This window comes from Schistocerca serialis, chromosome 5, assembly GCF_023864345.2.
Source record: "Schistocerca serialis cubense isolate TAMUIC-IGC-003099 chromosome 5, iqSchSeri2.2, whole genome shotgun sequence".
NCBI lineage: Eukaryota > Metazoa > Arthropoda > Insecta > Orthoptera > Acrididae > Schistocerca > Schistocerca serialis.
This window is the reverse complement of record NC_064642.1, coordinates 19539009-19562753: the sequence shown is the minus strand read 5'-3', so window position 1 is coordinate 19562753 and position 23745 is coordinate 19539009. Positions and strand designations below refer to the sequence as shown.

The 23745-nt window shown below is 40.2% G+C and overlaps 1 protein-coding gene across 1 annotated transcript in view; it reads right to left on the bottom strand.

Moving 5' to 3' along the window:
- Window positions 1-23745, bottom strand: part of LOC126480693 (uncharacterized) — a 128394-nt gene that overhangs the window by 4882 nt on the left and 99767 nt on the right. The window contains exons 10-11 of the mRNA XM_050103931.1: window positions 22228-22409; window positions 2971-3112 (exon numbers count right to left, since the gene is read on the bottom strand). Coding sequence (XP_049959888.1) covers window positions 2971-3112; window positions 22228-22409 — 324 coding nt within the window. The remainder of the gene's footprint in view (window positions 1-2970; window positions 3113-22227; window positions 22410-23745) is intronic.

The following is a 23745-nucleotide window of genomic DNA, read 5'->3' as shown; positions in this document are numbered from 1 at the left end:
GACAACTGTTATTAAATCGAATTCTGGAATATTTACAGCATCATTTTGTGTGAAAGAGTTTTGGAAAACCATATTTAGTAACCCTGTTTTAATGACACTTTCGTCAGTAACATGTCACTGCAATCACACAGTGACAGAAAGATTGTCTTGCTGCTGGTATACTTCACACATGGATTTTCGAGGCAGAGTTCCATTGTGGAAAGTATTAAAAGCATCCACATTGAAGCATGCACTACGTTTTGAGCATCTAAAATCCACTGCCAATCTTGGAGGTCTTGCATTCTTTTACATCTAGCGTGGTTTTTTGTTGCTTCGGCAACTATATTCTGACCTGTTTTGTGTACTATTGTGAATCTGTCCCGTCTCTTATTAATTTGACATTCTTGGGTTGTCAGGTGTACAGCTGAACATAGGCACGACAAATAAACTCTCACAATTAAAGCTTTTAGCCATTCATTCAAGCCTTCACACTCAAACACAACTGCAGTCTCAGGCAACTGAAACAAAGGCCTTGATGGCCAAAATCTTTAATTGAGGGTGTCTTTTTGTTGTGCCTATCTGTGACTCAGCATCTCCGCTATATGATGAGTAGCAACTTTCCTTTTCATAATATTGTTACATTCCATCCCACATTTTCCATTGTTTGAAAGTATTTATGTACCTAGATGTATGTGGTGGTGGTGGTGGTGGTGGTGGTGGTGGTGGTTAGTGTTTAACGTCCCGTCGACAACGAGGTCATTAGAGACGGAGCGCAAGCTCGGGTTAGGGAAGGATTGGGAAGGAAATCGGCCGTGCCCTTTCAAAGGAACCATCCCGGCATTTGCCTGAAACGATTTAGGGAAATCACGGAAAACCTAAATCAGGATGGCCGGAGACGGGATTGAACCGTCGTCCTCCCGAATGCGAGTCCAGTGTGCTAACCACTGCGCCACCTCGCTCGGTTTAGATGTATGTCTCAACCTGCTTAATGAAGAAATATACGAGGGCGGTTCAGAAAGTAACCTCCGATTGGTCACAGTGCGGGTTGTGGGGGGAGTAGCGACGCCATCTGTGCGTTCACGCACTCAACAGGTCAGTCGGCATCAAGCCGTGGTCGAGTGAACGTCATACCTGCACTAGTTTAGTTTTTGTGGCAGTTTGAAATGTGTGCTGCAATAGAAAACCCCGCCAAATGTGAAGTGTGTGCTGTCATAAGGTTTTTTACAGCCAAAGGATATTCTGCAGCAGCTATTCATCGTGAGCTTTGTGCCGTGTACGGACCAAGAGTTATGAGTGAAGGAGCTGTCCGTGAATGGGTACGTTTATTTAAAAGTGGACGAGAAAACGTTCATGATGGAGAGAGGAGTGGTAGACCATCATTGGTGACTGACGAACTTGTTCAGACAGTTGATGCTAAAAGTTCGTGAAAATCGACGTTTCTCAATGTCGGAGTTGTCTACTGGTTTTCCACAGATTTCTAAGACTCTCTTGTACGAGATAGTGACAGCAAGATTGGGTTACCGTAAGTTCTGTGCACGATGGATGCCCAAAATTCTTACCGACCACCACAAAACTCAAAGAATGGCCTCTGCATTAGACTTTCTGTCACGTTATGAGGACGAAGGAGAACCATTGTTAAACAGAATCGTGACCGGTGACGAAACCTGGAATAAGTACGTGAACCCTGAGACAAAAGAACAATCAAAGATGTGGGCACATTCAAATTCACCTACCAAACCAAGAAAAGCCTCGCAAGATTTTTCTGCCAGAAAACTGATGGCAACGGTGTTTTGGGATGCCAAAGGGGTGTTGTTGGTTGAATTCATGGAACGTGGTACGACCATTAATCAAGATGTGTACTGTGAAACAATAAAAAAGTTACGACGGGCTATACAGAACAAACGCCGTGGTATGCTGACTTCCGGTATCGTTTTTTTGCATTTGAAAAGAAATAAAGTGGAAGAGTGTCTCTGTGGTCTTCATGTGAACAAGGGGAGAAAGTAATGCACCCAATCTATCTTGACCCTTATTCCAAGCATAAGGCAGTGAACTGGTGAAGCTGAGTAGAATTAGTAGTGCTTACTGTTTTCACCACAAAAACACGCAGATAATGACGGACACAACATTTTATTATGCCTAGAAATAATTGTACAAGAATCAATGCGGGTCACTACACTTACTCAGTTTGTCAGTCAAGAAAGAGAATAACTAATCGATCCTACATCTACATCTACATCTACATTGATACTCCGCAAGCCACCCAACGGTGTGTGGCGGAGGGCACTTTACGTGCCACTGTCATTACCTCCCTTTCCTGTTCCAGTCGCGTATGGTTCGCGGGAAGAACGACTGTCTGAAAGCCTCCGTGCGCGCTCTAATCTCTCTAATTTTACATTCGTGATCTCCTCGGGAGGTATAAGTAGGGGGAAGCAATATATTCGATACCTCATCCAGAAACGCACCCTCTCGAAACCTGGCGAGCAAGCTACACCGCGATGCAGAGCACCTCTCTTGCAGAGTCTGCCACTTGAGTTTATTAAACATCTCCGTAACGCTATCACGGTTACCAAATAACCCTGTGACGAAACGCGCCGCTCTTCTTTGGATCTTCTCTATCTCCTCCGTCAGACCGATCTGGTACGGATCCCACACTGATGAGCAATACTCAAGTATAGGTCGAACGAGTGTTTTGTAAGCCACCTCCTTTGTTGATGGACTACATTTTCTAAGCACTCTCCCAATGAATCTCAACCTGGTACCTCACCATGCAACAGGGAAAACTCACAAGAACTGCATACAATGCTCAAATATTCCTTATCTTGCGACTGCCAGAACTTGTTCCTGTCTTTCAAAATTTGTTAAAAAAAAAAAAAAAAAAAAAAAAAAAAACTTATATCCTACTCTTTGTTTTCTGGTAACTGTGCAATTAATAAAGGTTGACAACAACACATATTTTATTTCTTCAATTATGGTTATAAAAGATTGACTTACATAGAGTCCCATGGCTCCTCTAATAAGCCTGTTGGCATCTGTTGCACTCTGAACAGGAACTCCTACAACTGTTAAAAGCTGATCACCAATATGCAGGGCATTGTACAACATTGGATGTTCACGCTGCTTCCAGCCAGCTATCCTGAAATATCAAGAAAATGGTATTACTTTTTTATTTACAAGAAGTAACTACACGTCAGTTGCACTGCAACAAAGGTAATATTTAGCCTTCACAATCAAAACTGAGCTACAAGAAACAAATCTTATATGCCAACGGCAGAACTACTAAGAATTTCAATAAACATGAAATGGCTCAAGAGAAGTTACATCACCTGCATATACACTTTTCATACTGAAATTTCACTAGTGCAAATTATTGACTATGTCTGTCTGTATTCAACCAGCTATCGTAATCCCTCCTCCCCTGCCAATTCCAAAAAAAAGGGTGAGACTGAGGAAGTAAAACAAAAAAGTGAAATTTCCAAAGCAATCCGAATCTCTTGTAAATAAAATGTCCTATTCCCAAGTAACTTACTCAAATGCGTACACTATCACCATAGCACTTAGAAGGAGAAATGCCCTTATTTTTGTTTTCGTCATATCTTTTATAATAGTAGTTGTTGCGCCCTCCAACAGGCTGTGCAGCAGTCACTTGTGACTGGCTGAAGTAGATTTCTAACAGTGTGGCTGGTAAGACGCATTTAGAGTTGTTGTTGTGATTTGTTGCATTTCATGAAGTTTAAGAATTTTTTATCAAAAAGTAACAGCAATATTTATGCGTGTTGCAGACTTTTTGCACATTTACTGATAATTTGTGTGGTGTTATTGAATTACTGTCACCCAACAAAGAAACCTGGATTAATGAGTAGGGCGTGTTGTTTTGTTCCTGGGTGTCAATCAGGGTACGACATATTATCTGCAACAGGTGGGCACTTTTTTTGACTCCCAAAAAACACCAGTGATTTTGCTAAATGGGCTAAATCTATTCTGAGGATGGATATTCAATTAACAAGTAAATCATATGTACGTGAGAAACATTTCACTGATGATTTGCTTTTTAAAATGGACTCATTCATTATAGAAGGAAACAGTGTCGAAATACCGAAAACCAGACGCAATTTAAACCAATGGTCAGTGCCTCACGTTTCCAAACTTCTCAAGCTAATTAACAACTCACTTGAAAACATGGAAATCTGTTCCAAAGAAAATAATGAAAAAAGCAGTCCCATTATGTATCAAAATTATTCAGCAATTTGCACTCCACTTGTAGTACCTAGTGTTTCCAATGTAGCAGACAGTGAAGCTGATGGCAGAAAAATTATCAACAGTCTGAGACATACAGTCAAAAATCTTAAAATAATGCTAGTGAGAACACTAATCAGCTGCTGAAAGAGAGAGAGAGAGAGAGAGAGAGAGAGAGAGAGAGAGAGTAATTTTGTTAGAAAAGAAAGTTTCTACTGTAACACAGTCCACGTCCTGTGAATGTATTACTTTGAATTTCCTGAGTAGGAAACAGAAATTAGTCATAGACAGTATACTTAAGAAGAGCCAAACAAGCCCAACAGGTATTTGATACAGTGATGGGTTTATTCTGGAAAGCTTGCTTCAGAAAATTAAATCTCCCAAGGACTATAGGCATTGTTGAAGGCATGACTTACTTCCTCTGCCTTCTGAACATCATTTAAGAAAGCTCTGCAAGGGATTTCGATGCTCATATGGTTTCAACATAAATACCATGCTACCAGAGAAGTGTTTAAAAATGAAAAGGGCGAAAATAAACATTTACACATTGTAAATTTCAATGACGTTTAACTAAGGGAAGACATTTGGTCTAATTCCTCTTCACTCAAAGACGGTGGTTTTGTAGACTTAGGTGATTTAACTCCAGAGGAGGGGGCGGGAGGGGGGGGGGGGGGGAGACTTTGGCAAACCACACTTTGGTATTCATGTTTATTATTCCTCCCCTTTATAGCTTGATTCAAATAGCTGCAGTTTATGTGAGCAAAAATGCAATGTGTGGTGATATCCTAGCTAAAACACTGATACTGATAATCGTACAGTTGGAACAAGAGAGATGTGTTCCATAAAATTTCGAGTGTGCAGCCACCTAAATTCGACTTCTTCTTCTAATATTTCGGCTGAATACCGTCCAGTCATCTTCAGAGTGAGCCGACGTGACTTGACGCTCCAGTACTTGCTCCGTCCTTTTAAACCTGCGGACCAGATCACTGCGCCTGCGGCCACAGATATACAAGGCGCCAGAGACTTTGATCCGTGGCAAAGAGGTATAACATATGCATGGAATTAGATCTATGGCTGCACGGTCAATCCGCACGGTGATATCGATGTGTCACTGCGAACTGCACTGTCGCTACATCTACATGAGTTTATTACACAGATTGCTGGATTCCAAGATTTGTCCAAGCTGAAATCACTATCTCTATTAATTAAATTTGTCACCAACTGAATTTCAATTGCTTCTTTCACTACTGAGTCCCAGAAAGATGAAGTCAAGGCTAAAATTTTGATGTTATTGTACACAATAGAGTGCCCAGTGTCAATACAGTACTCTGCCACCGCAGATTTTGTTCTAACAGGAGGGTGTGCCTGCGGCGCTCTGTGCATCTCTCCTGGACCGTACGTGTCATCTGTTCGATGTATGAATGCCCACACTCACAAGGGATCTTGTAAACCCCAGGCTTACAAAGCATCTGATCATCTTTAACGGAACCCTAGAGTGTTGCTGTCTTTGGTGGAGGGCAAAAAGTACCTATAACTTTGCGTTTACTGAGGATCCGTCCCATATTTGATGATAGGCTTCCCATATATGGCAGAAAAGCCATGGATTTAAAATTTTCCATGTCTTCTGCTGCATTTCTTATACCCACCATTGGCTTCATTTGTAGTGCCTTCCATATCTGCTGTGGAGAGTACCCATTGGCTTCAAAAACTCTACTCAGTTGTAAAAGCTCGTCCTCCAGACTACCCTCGTCAGCAATGACGTGTGCTCTATGTAGCAGGGTTCTGAGGCACTGGAAGCCGCTACCTTGAAGCCCACAGTGTTTTGGAGGTATGTTGATGAAACGTTTGAAGTGTGGCCCCAAGGTGAAGACAAATTAAAAGAATTTTTCAACCATCTGAATTCCATCCACAGACAAATTCAGTTCACGATGGAAATCGAAAAAGATGGATGCCTTCCATTTTTGGATGTGTTGGTAGAGCGCAAAGATGATGGCAGTTTGGGACATTCAATATATCAAAAACCGACCCATACGGATTTCTATTTACTCGCAAATAGCTGCCACCATCCTTCGCGGACGATGAGTGTACTCAGAACCCTGGTACATAGAGCACACGTCATTGCTGATGAGGGCAGTCTGGAGGACGTGCTTTTACACATGAGTAAGAGTTTTTGAAGCCAATGGATACTCTCCACAGCAGATACGTAAGGCACTACAAATGAAGCCAACAGTGAGTATAGGAAATGCAGAAGAAGACACGGGAAGTTTTAAATCCATGGCTTTTCTGCCATACATGGGAAGCCTATCATCAAAAATAGGATGGATTCTCAGTAAACCACAAAGTGAAAGTGATTTTCCGCCCGCCACCAAAGACAGCAGCAATCCTTGGTTCCATTAAAGATGATCAGATGCTTCATAAAGCTCGGGTTTACAAGATCCCTTGTGAGTGTGGGCATTCATACATCAGTCACATGACATGTACAGTCCAGGAGAGATGCACAGAGCAATACAGGTACACCCGGCTGTTACAACAAATAAATATGCAGTGGCAGAGCACTGTAATGACACTGGGCACTCTATAGTGTACGATAACATCAAAATTTTTGCCCTGACTTAAACTTTCTGGGACTCAATAGTGAAAGAAGCAATTTCAATCTGGTTGGCGACGAATTTAATTAACAGAGATAGTGGCTTCAGCTTGGACAAATCTTGGAATCCAGCAATCTGTGTAATAAACTCGCGAAGACGTCGCAACAGTGCAGCTCGCAGCGACAAATTGATATCACCGTGTGGATTGACCGTGCAGCCATAGATCTAATTCCATGCATATGTTATACCTCTTTGCTGTCAATCAACGTCTCTGGTGCCTTGTGTATCACATGCACAGTGGTCTGGACCACAGGTTTAAAAGGACGGAGCAGTGCTGGAGCTTCAGTTACCTCGGCTCTCTCTGAAGATTGCTTGATGGTATTCTGCCAAAATATTAGAAGAAGAAGAAGTCGAATTTATGCGGCTGCACGCCCGAAATTTTATGGAACAACCTTTGCGCTGTGATAATATGAAGCTACACAACAAGAGTGATATATTTCACAAGTGATGGAAGTCAACCAAATAAGAAGCCTTGGATTAATCTAAGAATAACCGGCAAACCAGGAAATGTTTGATGTAGCATACAAAATCCAGTTAATTAGGACAGAAAATTTCGGGCATTTTCAGACTATGTACACCCATTAAAATGTATAAGGAACTATTTTCACACTAGAAGTAGGTTGCTATATAAAAATCAAGAAATATGTTTTAATTGCAGACCTTAGAGCTTGCCCAAAATGACTTCTCCCCATATAGACCCTGTGTCTTTCCAAAGATTGAATGAACAGCTGGCTTTTTAGTTATTCACCAATTCAACTGCACATGCAATTGAAATTTCCCGCAAAACTAATGCTGAGAATTTTAGTGGCAGTGAAAACACAAAACTATTCATGAGAGATACGAATAACGTATCAGATGTGCTGAACTCTAAAATACCAAATAACTCACTCTACAAAGATTCCCCTTCACAGAAAATATTAGTTGACTTTTACAAAACCATGTGCTTAGAAAATAATATATTTTCCTCCAACAGAGCAATGGAATCTCTCAGAGTCACAGTAAAGAGTACATTGGAAGTTTCACAGTATTTATGGCCCAGAGGTTTTAAGTACATAATGACAGGAAAATTCATGCAAGATCCTCTGGAAAGTCATTTTGGGATTTTGAGGTCTATAAGTAGCGATGACCACCCATCAACTGCAGATTTTCTGGAATTCAACAGGTTGTAGAGCACGTATGTCCCTGTTAAGATGGCTGTATCTGCATCTGGGAACTGAATTCAGAGCTATCTCCTATGTCACTTGTTAATTAGATGTATATACGTCCTAAAGAAATGGAGATACAAAACAAATGCGTTAACTTACCTGCCCGCAGTACACTACTACTTCTAGACGCTGTGCTATCACACCCACAAACTGCCATATTCAGTAAAAAAAAAGGAGAAAGACTTTTTCATGGATAGTGGCCAATTCTGCTTGTACTCAGATGCATAGATTTCAAGCTAGTCTCTTCATTCACCCTCATCATCAGAGTAGGTTATGGAAATTTGCTTAGCTGGCACCTTCGGCCCATTTATTCATGTATCTTGGTCAAACAATGTTTCACTGTCCATACTAAACAATCATCACATATTATGTGTAAGTGGCATTAAGAAACAACAGAAATCATTAAAAACTGAATGAAGCTCCAGGGCCTGAAGGAATCCCTATCAGATTCTATATTGAGTTTGCAACTGAGTTAGCCCCTCTTCTAACTATGATATATCTTGGATCTCTCAAACAAAGAACCAAGCCCAGTAGTTAGAAGAAAGCACAAGTCACACCCGTCAACAAGAAGGGTAGAGGTGATCCAATATCCTTGACACTGATTTGTTGTAGAATCTTAGAACATATTCTGAGCTCAAACATAATGAAGTACCTTAAACCGAATGACCTCCTCTATGCCAACCAGCACGGATTCTGAAAACATTGATTACGTGAAGCTCAAGTTACACTTTTCTTATATGATATACTGAAAGCTTTGGATCAAGGCTGTCAGGTAGATCCAGTATTCCTTGATTTCTGAAAAGCATTTGACTCAGTACCACACTTATGCCTATTGTCAAAACTTTGTTCATAGGGTGTATCAAATGAGATTTATGACTAGATTAAGGACTTTTTGATAGGGAAGACACAGCATGTTATCTTGGATGAGGTCATAATCAGATGTAGAAATAACTTGAGTGTGCACCAGGGAAGTCTGTTGGGGCACTTGATGTTCATGTTGTATATTAATGTCCTTGTGGACAATATTAATAGAAACCTCAGACTTTTTGCTGATGATGTAGTTAACAATAACAAAGTACTGTCTGAAAGAAGATGCACATATATTCAGTCCAATATTGATAAGATTTCAAAGTGGTGCACAGATTAGCAACTTGCTTTAAATAGTGCTCAGAAATGTAAAATTGTGCATTTCACACAGCAAAAAAAACATAGTATCCTACGATAAATGGGTCACAGTTATAATCGACCAACCAATACAATACTTGGGACTAACACTGTTTAGGGATATGAAATGGAATGATCATAAAGGTTCAGTTGTGGGTAAAGCAAGAGGTAGATTTCAGTGTATTGGTAGACTAATGCAGCAATGTCATCAGCCTACAAAGGAGGTTGCTTACAAATCATCCGTGCAACCCATTGTTGAATATTGTTCAAGTGTGTGAGACCTGTACCAAATAGGACTAACAGGGGATATTTAATGGAAGCAGAGAAAGGCAGCACCAATGGTCACAGGTTTGTCTGATCTGACGGAGTGTTACCTAGATGCTGAAGAGACTGAATTGGCAAAGTCTTGAAGACAGACGTAAACTATCCCGAGAAAGTCTACTAGCAAAGTTTCAAGAACCAGCTTTAAATGACGACTCTACGAATATACTACCACCCCCTATGTATCACTCCCATAGGTATCGTGAGAGCAAGATTAGATTAATTACAGCATGCACAGAGGCATTCAAGCAATCATTCTTCCTGTGCTCCATATGTGAATGGAATGGGAATAAGCCCTAACCAGTGGGACAATAGAAAGTACCTTCTGCCACGCACTTCACATTGGTTACCAGAGTATTGTATATGCAGGTATCACCATAAGAGTTACAAATAATGTGATGGGGTCTATAGATACTGCAATCAATTACACTCTGCTTCTACATTTTTATTACAGGTTATGCACATTGAGAGTATACAGGGTGATTCAAAAAGAATACCACAACTTTAAAAATGTGTATTTAATGAAAGAAACATAATATAACCTTCTGTTATACATCATTACAAAGAGTATTTAAAAAGGTTTTTTTTTCACTCAAAAACAAGTTCAGAGATGTTCAATATGGCCCCCTCCAGACACACGAGCAATATCAACCCGATACTCCAACTCGTTCCACACTCTCTGTAGCATATCAGGCGTAACAGTTTGGATAGCTGCTGTTATTTCTCGTTTCAAATCATCAATGGTGGGTGGGAGAGGTGGCCGAAACACCATATCCTTAACATACCCCCATAAGAAAAAATCGCAGGGGGTAAGATCAGGGCTTCTTGGAGCCAGTGATGAAGTGCTCTGTCACGGGCTGCCTGGCGGCCGATCCATCGCCTCGGGTAGTTGACGTTCAGGTAGTTACGGACAGATAAGTGCCAATGTGGTGGCGCTCTGTCCTGCTGAAATATGAATTGTTGTGCTTCTTGCTCGAGCTGAGGGAACAGCCAATTCTCTAACATCTCCATATACTGTAGTCCAGTTACAGTAGCACCTTCGAAGAAAAAGGGACCAAAAACTTTATTGGCTGAAATGGCACAGAAAACGTTCACCTTAGGCGAGTCACGTTCATACTGAGTTGTTTCCCGCGGATTCTCAGTGCCCCATATACAGACATTGTGACGGTTGACTTTCCCGTTAGTGTGGAAAGTTGCTTCATCACTAAACACAATCTTTGAAACGAAAGATTCATCTGTTTCCATTTGAGCAAGGATAAAATCACAGAAATCGATTCTTTTAATCTTATCAGCTGCAGACAGTGCTTGAACCAATTTCAGACGATAAGGTTTCATAACTAACCTCTTTCGTAGGACTCTCCATACAGTTGATTGTGGAATTTGCAGCTCTCTGCTAGCTCTGCGAGTCGATTTTCCTGGGCTGCGAACAAATGCTTGCTGGATGCGTGCTACATTTTCATCACTCGTTCTCGGCCGTCCAGAACTTTTCCCTTTGCACAAACACCCATTCTCTGTAAACTGTTTATACCAATGTTTAATACACCACCTATCAGGAGGTTTAACACCATATTTCGTTCGAGTTCGAAATGCACGCTGAACAACTGTCGTCGATTCACTTCTGCCGTACTCAATAACACAAAAAGCTTTCTGTTGAGCGGTCGCCATCTTAGCATCAACTGACGCTGATGCCTAGTCAACAGCGCCTCAAGCGAACAAATGTACAACTAAATGAAACTTTATAGCTCCCTTAATTCGCCGACAGATAGTGCTTAGCTCTGCCTTTTGTCATTGCAGAGTTTTAAATTCCTAAAGTTGTGGTATTCTTTTTGAATCACCCTGTATAATAAAAAGGCTGTCACAAACTTGAAACCTCCCGACAGATTTAAATTGTGTGTGAGTCTGGGATGAGTTATCCAGGAAACCATCCTCACAGTTTCAGGCCTGCCGGTACACTCCTCATCTACTTTCCAAACTCAACAACAGATGCCCCACATACCAAATTGAACTAACACTAGTGGAAGAAGGGATAACACACAGCAATGGAACAGCTAAAGACTACTTCCACAATTAAGCTTTCACCTCCCAGCAGAGTGTTTAATCTGCCAGGAGGTTTCACACAGCATACTGGTGCTCCTCACTGTATAATGAAACATTCATTCTGGTTTACTGTCCAAGTCGTTCTACATTTTTTCACAATCAACCTGTATACTGAGAACACTAGCCATCCCATTATGTTTCCTTGGGGCACAACTGATATTACTTTCACTTCTGCTGTACATTTACCATCTGGTATATTGTACTGGGTTTTATCAGTATTACAACATTTTTGAGTGAATCATGTATCTTCTTGGAGTCTTTCGTGGTGGCATGCTTCAATCAAATCTTCTCAGTCTACAAGCAGTGTCTTTTGAATGAAACACTTGTGCTTTCGAAAGCTGTCTCTGCCATTATCATCAGGAGCTGCAATCACTGACAGCCACAGCTGGTGCTGTTTTCTGCTTATACATATGTACTAGCAGCGTCTGGAACCTCCAGTGAGAGCCGGAGTGGAGCATATTCGCGGGACACGGATTGGGCAGCTCCTAGCGAGCAACCGACAACACATTTGAAACTGCTGCTTCCACCTTCCTCCAAGTGTCAAGCCTACGTCTTTGCTTTCACTCAGTGTCCAAAGCCTGTCCACATGACTTACTAACGTGTACCCCTGTTTTCTGTTAAAATTGTACCATTTATTCTAATTTTGGCCATTTCTTTGATAACAGAATCCCAGTATGATTATGTTTGTGCCAGAACTTTCATTTTTTCAAATCGTATTTTGTACTTGTTTTCTAGGTAATGTTCAGCCGTAGCGAACTTCTCAAGTTCCCTTTGTTTGATATGTCATGCATGCACTGCACAATGCTTGGCAATGGTGCAAATGATCTTACCTGTGTAAATATGACCACATTCACAGAGGAAACCATACACGCCAGGAGCTCAAAGAACCTATGTTGTCTTTAACAGGGCATAACGTATTTCTTATCTTGGAGGCAGGCTGGAACACTGGGCACAGTCCGTGTTCTCTTCAGTGCATGTCCTATTTTGCTAGCAGCTCCACGGTATGGAAGGAATGCATCTGGCTTGGCCTCTTCCACTAATTCATGAGGTGTCTTTAATTGGTGGCACTTGAAGGCTTTAGCAATTTCTCCCTTGCTGGAACCATTTTCTCTGAACACATGCTTCAAATGCTGAAATTCAGACTCTAAATCACTGTCATCAGAAATAGTCTTTGCCCTGTGCACTAACGTGATTAGTACCGCTTTCTTGGGTACAGGATGGTGAAAACTATTGGCATTTAAGTACCAGTCAATGTGCATATATTCAAAATGATGAGGTTTGTAAATCAAGACTTTGCAGCATGCCACCGTCTAAGACTCTGAGCACCAGGCGCGGCTCATAATTAAAGGCTCTGAGGCCCAGCCGCCCCAAAATATATGTTAAAGTAAATTTCGCAAGAATATATTACATAATTTAAATTATCAGGACGAATTTTGCATATTTCAACGGTCAACGTTTTTGGAATTGTTTGAATCGATAGATGTTTTCCGAACGGTTAGTAGTGTTTAGGCTGCGCCTTGGAACGTCCGTAAGCTGCATGTAGTAGCGGTTTGGGGGCGTGGCTTCTACATAGTACTGCTCTTTATGGGTGACCCGAAGGCTCAGAGCTTGCAGCCTAAGGGTGTCATACCAACCACCAGTTTTTCAAGTTCCACTATCTATGTAATAAAGGAATGTAGAGTGGGCGAAACTTCGCTATTCGATCTCTGTCTTTGCACGTCTCTGCTACACTTCGATGCATCATTAATCAACGTTTAGTATTATTGTTTTGATGATGTTTTACATAGTTGTTTTGTTTCTGCCATTGGCTATTTTATCCACACTTAGAATAAGTTTGCAAACATCCCGCCAGAGTGCACTAGACTACAGTAACATAACAGTACTGCCATCTAGTGAGAGTTTCATACATGATTAGAGGACAAAGCACGCGAAATTTGTCCCGTTGCTTTACTTTCCTTGCTTGCTGATGCTGACTGCTTTTGTTGATATCGTGTGATATTAGCAAGTTTCTTTTTCGGAGTGTATTTTGCAAGATTTTAGTGAGTTTTACTTGCTTGTGAATATCTGCGACATACCGCGAGTGTGAAACCAGCGCAATATGAATTCAGTGTGCAATTTAATACGTAAAAACTTGGAACATGGCCATAGGATGAAAGTGAAAGAACTTGGTGCACCCAGACCCGATCTAATGATCAATCAAGAACAGAAACAGTGCAAATCTAGGCAAGGATACGAACTCAGTTTTAATAGAGCAATGTACGGTGATGCTGAGTGGTTGTGAAGTGAAAAATGCATTTTTCTGTTTCACCTGTCTTCTTACAAATAGTACTGATAGTGCCTGGACTGAAACTGGTATCACTGACTTAAAGAATTTTCACGCAAAGGTGAAAAAACATAATTCCAGCGAAAAACATTTAAATGGTTTCATTGAGTTTTCAATGCTAGGGAAAGTGGACATTATGTGCCAATTAGACAGGGCTTACCGCCGTAATATAAAGATATATAATGAAAATGTATCAAAAAATCAGTATATTCTGGGTTAACTGATTGCCTTAAGGGGCCACGACGAAACAGAAGATTCCAAAAACCCAGGAATTTTTCGAGGATTAGTCAGTCTTATGGCAGAACTGGACTGCGTCTTGAAGCAGCACACTGAGAAATCAGAAAACCGTGTTTTCTTAGGCCTATCAAAGACAATTCAAAATGAACTCCTGGAATCAATTTATGAGGTATGCCTCAATCTCATCAGGAGTGAACTGTCAAAGGCAAACTGTCTTGCAACAGAAGTTGATGAAACTACTGACTGTGCAAATTTGTCACAATTGGTCCTAATAATTCGCTATGAGCTACTGGGACAAATAAATGAAAGATTTATTTCCTTTGTACGCCCAAAAAGCCACATTGCAGATGATGTAACTGCAGCTGTTCTCTGCGAGCTAGAGAAAATGAATGTACATGAAACACCTGAAAAACTGATAGTTCAGTGTTACGACGGTGCTCCTGTTATGAGTGGCCATAAAAGTAGAGTTCAAACTAGAATTAGAGAAATGTACAGGATTGCTCACTTTATTCACTGTTACGCCCATCAGTCAAATATAATTGTTGAATGTTGTGTGACGGGCAATAAACAAGTGCGGATCTTCTTTAGCAACTTGGAAGGAATTTCCACCTTTTTTTCCCAGTCTTCTAGCCGTACGCTGTGTACAAATACCAAAAGGAAATTGTTGAGTGAGGCCACGGGACTGAAGGGATTCCCACGAGACGAAGATTTTCTATTCTGGTTAAATTTTTTTAATACAGTCATGCCTCATTGTGACATTCTCTTTAATCAACTGCAACTGCAGCAGAGGAATATTGATGCAGTGAAAACTGTTGAATATGTATCGCACTTTGCATATTCTGTCCAGCAAATTAGGGTCTCACTTTAAACTGACGATCACTGGGAACAGGTAGAACCAACTGCAAAATGGGGACGTTTCACAGAATCAAGAATAGTATGTGCACGAAACGCTTGCGACCTCATCATAACTCAGATCAGAGAACGATTCAGTTTCAATGATCACTTATCGATCGCACAGCTGGTTGATCCTTCGTTGTTTGCAAAACATCAAACTATTTTTCCAGAAAAAGAGCTTAAAATAGCTGTTAATTCGTTCAATTTAGTCTTCAGATCTACGTCATGAGCTGAACGTGTTGTACAGCTGAAAAGATTTTATGAAGGCATCAGGTGCTTTGACTTTGTTGAACTTTCTTTACGATAACAATCTGGCTAAAGCTTTTCCTGAAAGTGTAAAACTTCTGCAAATGATAGTAACCTTCCCTATGACGACTGGAGAGGCAGAACGCTGCTTCTCTATGTTAAAGCAAGTGAAAACATTTATGCGGAACACTATGAGTGAGGACAGACTTCATGCCCTTGCAATTTGTTCCCTAGAAAAAGAATTACTGAATCGGCCAAATTTCAATGAAATGGTCATAGACCATTTTGCTGCGCAGAAGGGGAGATGAGCTGACTTCGTCTATAAACAAATGAATTGAGGTAAGCAAAAGTGCATTCATAATTGATAAGAGTAATTTCTTTATATTAAGTCCTACTTAGCCTATTAAGTAAAGTGAGTAAAATAAAGGTAGTGTCATGTTTAGTCAGTCATAAACGTGATGACATTTTCCGAAATGAATCACTTTTGGTATCGGTACAGTGTGTTGAGCTCCAGTATCACATTTTGTGTACTTTAGCACAACAAACCGTACTACAAATGACGTATTTTGGAGAGATCTTTAGTGCGCTATTTCACATAAATGCATATTTTCATAATACACAATAAATACGAACTGTTTGCTTCTCAAACATGTGAATTAATATGGCAGTTGCACGGATTGCTCATGCCACCCAATCACAGCACAAGACCTGTGACGTCACCAAAACATCACAGAATCGTCATGCAAACTCGTAAACTTCGAGATTTGGAGGTAAATCACAATAAACGCCTTAAGTTTAGAACTGAAAACACCAAAAATATTAAGCAGCCACAAAGTTAACATTCATCGCATTAAAGATCTCTCGGAAACGCGTCTTTTCATATGACTTGCTGCAAAGTTTCAGAAAATGTAATGATGACGTATAAAAACACTAACCAAAGATTTTAACTCAAAGTTAGCTTCTAATGATATTTAATACCTGATTATAGAAGATACAGTATGTAAAATTATGGGTAGAGAGTGATCTGCCCACCTCCCTCCCCCTGAATTCTTAGTTGTTCATGTCAGACTAATCTGTAGCGTAACCCAAGGTCTATGTTGGCTCCGGTCGATAAATGCCGCAGCCTTCCCCAGTATAGAAACCACGAGCCGCGCCTGCTGAGGACGTATATCATTCCTCTATAGTGAGGACATAATGCACAGTGTGCAACTGTTAGAGAAACTGTGAAAGAAGAAATCACATCTCCTGAGTTCCTTAGCAGTTTTACAACGCTGCTGGGACAAGGAGGTAATTCCTCACTTTGCTGTAACCAAGCACCAGACTCGAATAGTTGCATTGGACAGAATTTTGAAGAAAACTAGTCATGCCATAGCGAGACAATGAATACAACAGACAAGGTATGAATTTGATATTAATGCCAGAAACCCACTTGATTGTTGTATACTTCTAGAATCAACCTTGTCGCTCTTTGATTGGGAGTGGGTAGATGTACCCATGCCACTACAACAGCATGCGAGCTAGTGCAAGATGACATCCAAGCAATGTTCCAAGTTTGACCGCTTAACTTGCGGAGGTGGTGATTGAAGTCCAATAAAACCTACAGAACTGTCGTTAATCTTTCCAACCAAGAACCAGATGATGGCAATGTTGCAGCACTGAGTGAAGGCCTTAATTTTTCTCCAGCACCGCAATTCTGCCAATACTGGATACTGTCAGTGGAATAGAGCAGTACATTAGGTATCTCTCACACGATGTGGGTGATGACGTCTGAGTATCTACTCGCCTTATCCTGTTGAAAGCTAAGCCACTGTTAGCTGGAAGGAACAACATGGCTTATGCTTATTTCATGAGAATGAGAACTCAGTTGTCTTCCCAGCCGATAAAGGAAATGACAGTCATCCTGCATGCCTAAGAGTACCATCTGGAGGTGCTGCATTTATTAGAAGATGATACGTATCAGAAGCTTAGTTGCAATTCAATGCAGACCATTGTCAGAAAGAAAACGAAGTTAATAAAGGACTCCAGTATGCCGAAAAAGTGGTGAAGAAATTAGTGCCATGTGTTGCCAGACCTCTCAGACTTTATGGATGGCCGAAGATACACAAGGAAAATATTTCTCTGGGGCCTGTAGTTAGTGCAATCAATTTACCCACCTACAGATGGGCAAAACATCTGGCAGTGTCATTAGTACCCAAACTGATACACTGAGAAACTCACATTGTTAACTTGCAGTCATTCACTGAGACATTTAAGAAAGTAATAATAGGCAAAAAGACATAATGGTTAGTCTGGGCATTGTGTAGAGTTTTGCAAGAATGCCAGTACAAGGCATCCTGGATCTTTTGGCCCAACAGTTTCCACCTGAGATCATCATGCCTTAACAACAACGTTCTTTATGTATGACAACACATATTGTGAGATAATGGATGGCACAGCCTTGGCTCTCCACTGTCCCCAGCTGTCACAAACTTTTTCATGGAGCACTTTGAGGAGCAAGCTTTGAACTCTGCAAGATTGCGACCATCTTGCTTCTTATGGTACATCGATCACACCATCTTGATATGGCCTCATGGTGAAAATGCACTGCAAAAGTTCATCAACCACCTGTTCGATGTCCATCTCAACATTAAATTTACAGTCAAGTTGGGGGAAGGATGGCAAGCTTCCGTTCTCAGATATTTTAGTTGAATGGATGGCAGGTGGCTGGCTAGGTCATTCAGTGTATAGGAAATCTATACACACTGACCAGTACTTAAATATCAACAGTTTTGACCACCCTGTACATAAGAAAGTTGTACTGAACACATTAGTACACAGGTCAAAGATTATTTCTGTTGATGACCATCTAGACTCTGAATTTCAGCATTTTATGCACGTGTTCAGAGAAATGGCTCCAGCAAGAGAGAAACAGGTAAGGCTTTACAGTGCTATTGGCGAAAGATGCCTTGTGAATCGGCAGAAGAGGCCAAGCCAGCTGCACTCATAGCTATTAGCAAGATAGGGCGCGCGCTGCGACATGGGCTGGACCAATGTTCAGGACTGCCTCCAAGATAAGAAATATGTTACACCTTGTTAAAGACGGCATAGGTCTTCAAGTTCCTGGCGTGTATCTTGTCCCCTGTAAATGTGATAGTATTTACACAGGTCAAATCATTCACACTGTTGCAGAGCACTGTGCACAGCAATCACAATATGTCAAATAATGGGAACTCAAGAAGATGGCCATGGCTGCACATTGCCCAGAAAATGAGCTTATATTGCAATTTGAAAAAATGAGAGTTTTGGTACAGACATCATCATACTGGGAGTCTGTTATCAAAGAAATGGCCGGAATTAGAATAAACAGCAACAATTGTAACAGAGACCAGGCTGCACACTTAGTAGGGCATGGGGGCGGGCTTTGGACACTAAGTGAAAGCAAAGACATGGGTGACGCCGGCCGCTCGCCCATGTGACAACACTTGGCCCCACGGTGGGACAGAGCCACTAGGAGCTGTCCAACATTCCTGCATGCATCACTCCAGCTCTCTCTGGAAGGTTCCTGATGCTACCATTACACCTATATAAGCAGAACACCGTGTCAGCCACGTCAGTCATTGACTCCTAATCCTGATGACGATAGCAGAGGCAGCTATCAAAAGCTCGAGTGTTTTATTCGAAATGACACGGCTTGTAAACCGAGATTTTATTGAATCACATACGTTGGAACTTCCCCTGCTGATTACATACTGGTTATCAGTCGACAGAGCGGTATAGTCTTGAATGTATTTCTGAAACCTAAAGACATGACCTATAAGCTCACCAAACAAGATAACGTGTATGCCAAAACTGAGTCAATTTGGTGGAAAATAAGTGAAGGAATGAGACACAAATAAAATGAATTTGTCATTCAAACTGTGCAAGCTTAAATCTTCTTACCAACCACAAAATAAGAGACAAATGGATTGGGATTACGCTGAAGCCTAACTACAGCTGAATGTTAAGTTCAAAAAAAGGGTGATTAGTTAAAAACATATAACTAATGCTGAGAGAAATTACAAGTAAAGCATAAAAGATCCTGTACGTCATTAAGAAGAGATGCACCAAGTACTTTGGATGGAGAAGCATATGAATCAAGAAACTTGAGTTTCGAACTCAAATAACAAAAGTTTTTGAAGATGGAATTCAAGAAATGAGCACTGTGGAAAGAGAAGAATGTAAAGTAAGGCAACGTTGGAGCTCTGTATATCAGCAAGCAATATGAGGTACTGCAATGGTGCTGGGCCAGGAACAAAAGAGTCGATTCCAATTAAAATAGACAGCAGGCTCAGTTACCATTTTTTTATTTTTTTTTATTTTCTGATGTTCTTAGATACAAGGGACACTAAGTTAACCATGAGTAAGACTGAGATTGCATCCGCTGACATTCTTGCAAATAAAAGAAGAAAAAACAGATATCCAAGAAAATGTCTGGTTTGATACATTACTGCAAATTTCAACCCTTATGCAACTGTTTTGAAAACGTCTCCACGACCACCTGTGTGTTGATCTTTTTAAAAATGCAGTCCCATTGAGGCATTGAGTGCAGATCAGCATTTTGAATGATTACTTTTGATAGTTCAGAAATCATCTCCTTCCATGACTCAAAGAGCAGTAACTCTCAAAGAAAATGTGTCATGAATTCAAAGGATCTGCCAGTACTGGTCACAAGACTCTCTGAATCAGGATAGTTTAGCTATTAGTAGATATCATACCATCTAAAACAGGAAAGCAAGGAACAGTGTTTCACATATTTTGATCCGTGCAGAAGGTGAAATCAGTATTCAATATGAGAAGTAATTCAGCTTGTTGTCTAGGTGGCTGCCCATGACAGTGTAGCTCGTGCATACGTTGGAATGCGATCACAAATGTATCACTGAGAGATAACTCAAAGCTATTTTATTTGATCCATGTCTAGGTCCTGTACTGAAATTGTCGAGAATAATCCCCAAACAAATTATATGTGATTTACATCCAGCTTTGTTACACATAGCCATTCATTCAAGAAAATGTACATTATCACTTACAAGCTGGCATAGTGTTCTGTTCAGTGACTAATAACATTTCATTGGAAAAAGCAAACTGATCAACAAAAATATGCAGCATGGTGTTCCAGAAACGTATTATGTTGTACAATGACTTGCTGCAGAGATGCATGGCCTTGTGATGTTTGCACTACACTCTGAATCTTCCATCGACTTATACCAAGTGAAATTCTTATCTGTCAAAAGAAGCTCTATCTCTTCGGTCATCTTTGGTTCTTGAATGCATTTACATGGTTAACAGGAATTTATGATGATAATGAAAGTTACCTCGTTATGTGTCACACACCAACAGCGTGGAATTAATTTATTGACATGTCTCTCTCTGTTTCCCACTGAATGTAGATGCTGTCTCACACTCTGTCCCAGGCCTCTCAGCACATGTGAGCAGATGTCAGTAATTAAAGTCAATACACTGACATAGCTGGCTACTCCAGTGTTGACAGTGAAGGCCTTGAACAATTTATCTTTCCTTTTCCAAATCTGAGTACAGTTTCAGTATCAGCAAGATGGCAAGCAACCTATACTAGAGCTCTGAACATGCCATTCTGTCAAACACTGTTTTACAGAGCTCAGAATTTCTGCCTCAGTTCAGTGTACACAATTTGCTTACACACTTGCGATCAACTGAATTTGAGACACTCACCAATAAGCTGTATGGTGAAAGAAGATCCCCGACAGTTAAAGTAGGCGTTAAGTGGATGCTTTGCCATTTTGCTTGTTTGTGTTTCTATGGTAATGCCTGTGTTGTTACAGCTCTTGGTGACTGTGGTTTTCAGGCAGTACTGATAGCAATTTGCACTTGAAAGCCAACATTAGCACTGTACTGTCAACTATTACAGATCATCTTTCTCCACAAACAGTATAGAAATGTGTAGTATTCCCTGTTGCTTTGATGATAGCATGATCCAATTTGGCATGGATTCCCCAAAACACGAAAAAGTGTTAGAGACCTATCATGATCCAAGACTACTCAACTGCCACCAAAAACTCACAGAGATTGGTCAAAGTTGAGAACAGCACCCTCAATGTACTCCTCGGGAGTGAAGTCTGATGACCTGAGTAGCCTGGTGACCTGGAGAGCCACACTTACAACCCCATGTGTTCATAAAGAATTCCTCAAATCATTGTTAGATAATTAAGGTGCAATATTCCTGAAAGTACAGGTTGCACATGCAATGTACTGTAGGCAAAAAACAGATGCATACGAGTAGACATTGTGCTAATGTATCATTTGCTGACAATGACAGAAGTATCATGGGCCCCATTACAATCTTCATGGGCACATCCAAAACGAGAGTACCTGCATCACCTGCCTGAACAGAGACCTGTTGGCAAGTGTGATGCACCTTTTCAAGTAGTTTTTGATGGAGCCCTGTGAGTGCCCATGGCTGTATTGGTGAACTGTTTGTATAATACCTTCCCCTGAAAGGAGAAGTAGTTGTGGGTGAGAATGTATTTATCATCTGTACAAAGAAAAGACAAAAGGTGTTTTTGAAACAAGATTACAAGGTCAGGGAGGTAGCTGGCCTCTATAATGACAAGCAGAGAATTTTAAATTCAGTAGAAATCAGTATAATGTATCCTGATAAATACAGTTAGTCAAGATGATTATACAAAAAATATGTTAAATTTAATAATTATTTGCAATTTCACTGATTGTCTTTGATGAGTTCCACTGGGAATGGTAAATTTTTAAAACAATATCTTATTATTCTTTTAATGTGTTATGGCAGAGTGGACCATCAAAGAAATGAAAGTAAAAGATTTGTTCATATGGAAAAAAGAATATTCTTTTCTTTAAACAACATATAACTCACCACACAGAACCAAATATATCAACAAGTGCAACAGATCCCACACAGTCCTTACGACGTAACTGCAATCTAACTCCACCAGGATGTGCCATTTCACGGCGTAACTGAAAGACTTGTTGCTCCCTTAGCGTCATTCGACTAACAGCAACACCACTATTGCCACTTGTTACACTTTCTAATGAAACCTAAAACAGGAACAAAATTATATGTTACTGACAAAGCAATTTTACACTGAAAATATACAAATATAAAACAGAAGTATACATTTTTCTTGATCACTATAGATACGTACAGTGGAAAATGTTTAACATGAAAAATCAGTTAGTAAGAAAAAATACAGTTTTCTGACAAAATACTAAGCAATTTCATACATTTATTTTCTTCTAAAGGAAAACAAAAATCGTTTAACATGAAAAGTTTTGCGTCTCGGCCGAACAAACATATAATCTTTCTGTAGCTGCAATGTCACTCAAATTTATTGAATTTCTTGTTCTGTTATTGTTGCTATGTCTCCGCTTGTTTTTGGGTACTGCCAGTGTCAAACCACTTCCATCAGTTTTCAAATTTAATGATGTTGGTGCGAAGTCAGTAAACTTTGAATCATAACCATTTTGTTTTCTTTGTTTTTAAATTGCGCATTTATTTTCTTACATACAATGGCAGAGTAATCAGATCATTTTTACATTATTAGATTATTATCCTACAGTACCAATGGATGGATTTGTTCTGGTCAATGGTGATGTATGTACAGTGCCAATTATGACACAGACACATTTTGGAGACCATTCAGAAATCAAAAGATTAGTTAGTTAGTTGACTCATGCACACAACAACTAATGTGACAACGGAAATTACTGTTCCTGTCCCCATTACAACAGAAATAGGGGACATTAAGAAATGTATTCACAGCTACTAGACGTACATTTGAATGATGAAATGAATAAAATGATGGACGCTATCAAACATTTGATGCTGCGAATGACACTACTAACAACAATAGCCAATTTCTTTTTTTCTTTCTTTCTTTTTTAACCCGTATAAACTCTGAATGTACAGTATGTACCTGTAAGAGAAAAATTTTAGAGGTTAATGCAACCAATTTGTGATAAATATATCTAAAAATAAAGATGATGTGACTTACCAAACGAAAGTGCTGGCAGGCCGATAGACACACAAACACAAACATACACACAAAATTCTAGCTTTCGCAACCAATGGTTGCTTCATCAGGAAAGAGGGAAGGAGAGGGAAAGACGAAAGGATATGGGTTTTAAGGGAGAGGGTAAGGAGTCATTCCAATCCCGGGAGCGGAAAGACTTACCTTAAGGGGAAAAAAGGACAGGTCACGTGGAATGTTTCCCTCTATTATATTCATATCATCAATTTGTGATAAAGTTTGATGAGACTGAAAATACAATTTTTTACCCACATGTATTATTTAACACACAATCCCTTCCATATGAAAAAAGTATTTTGATGCCTCATGTTCAAGTCATTGTACAGTTTCAATATGAATATTTC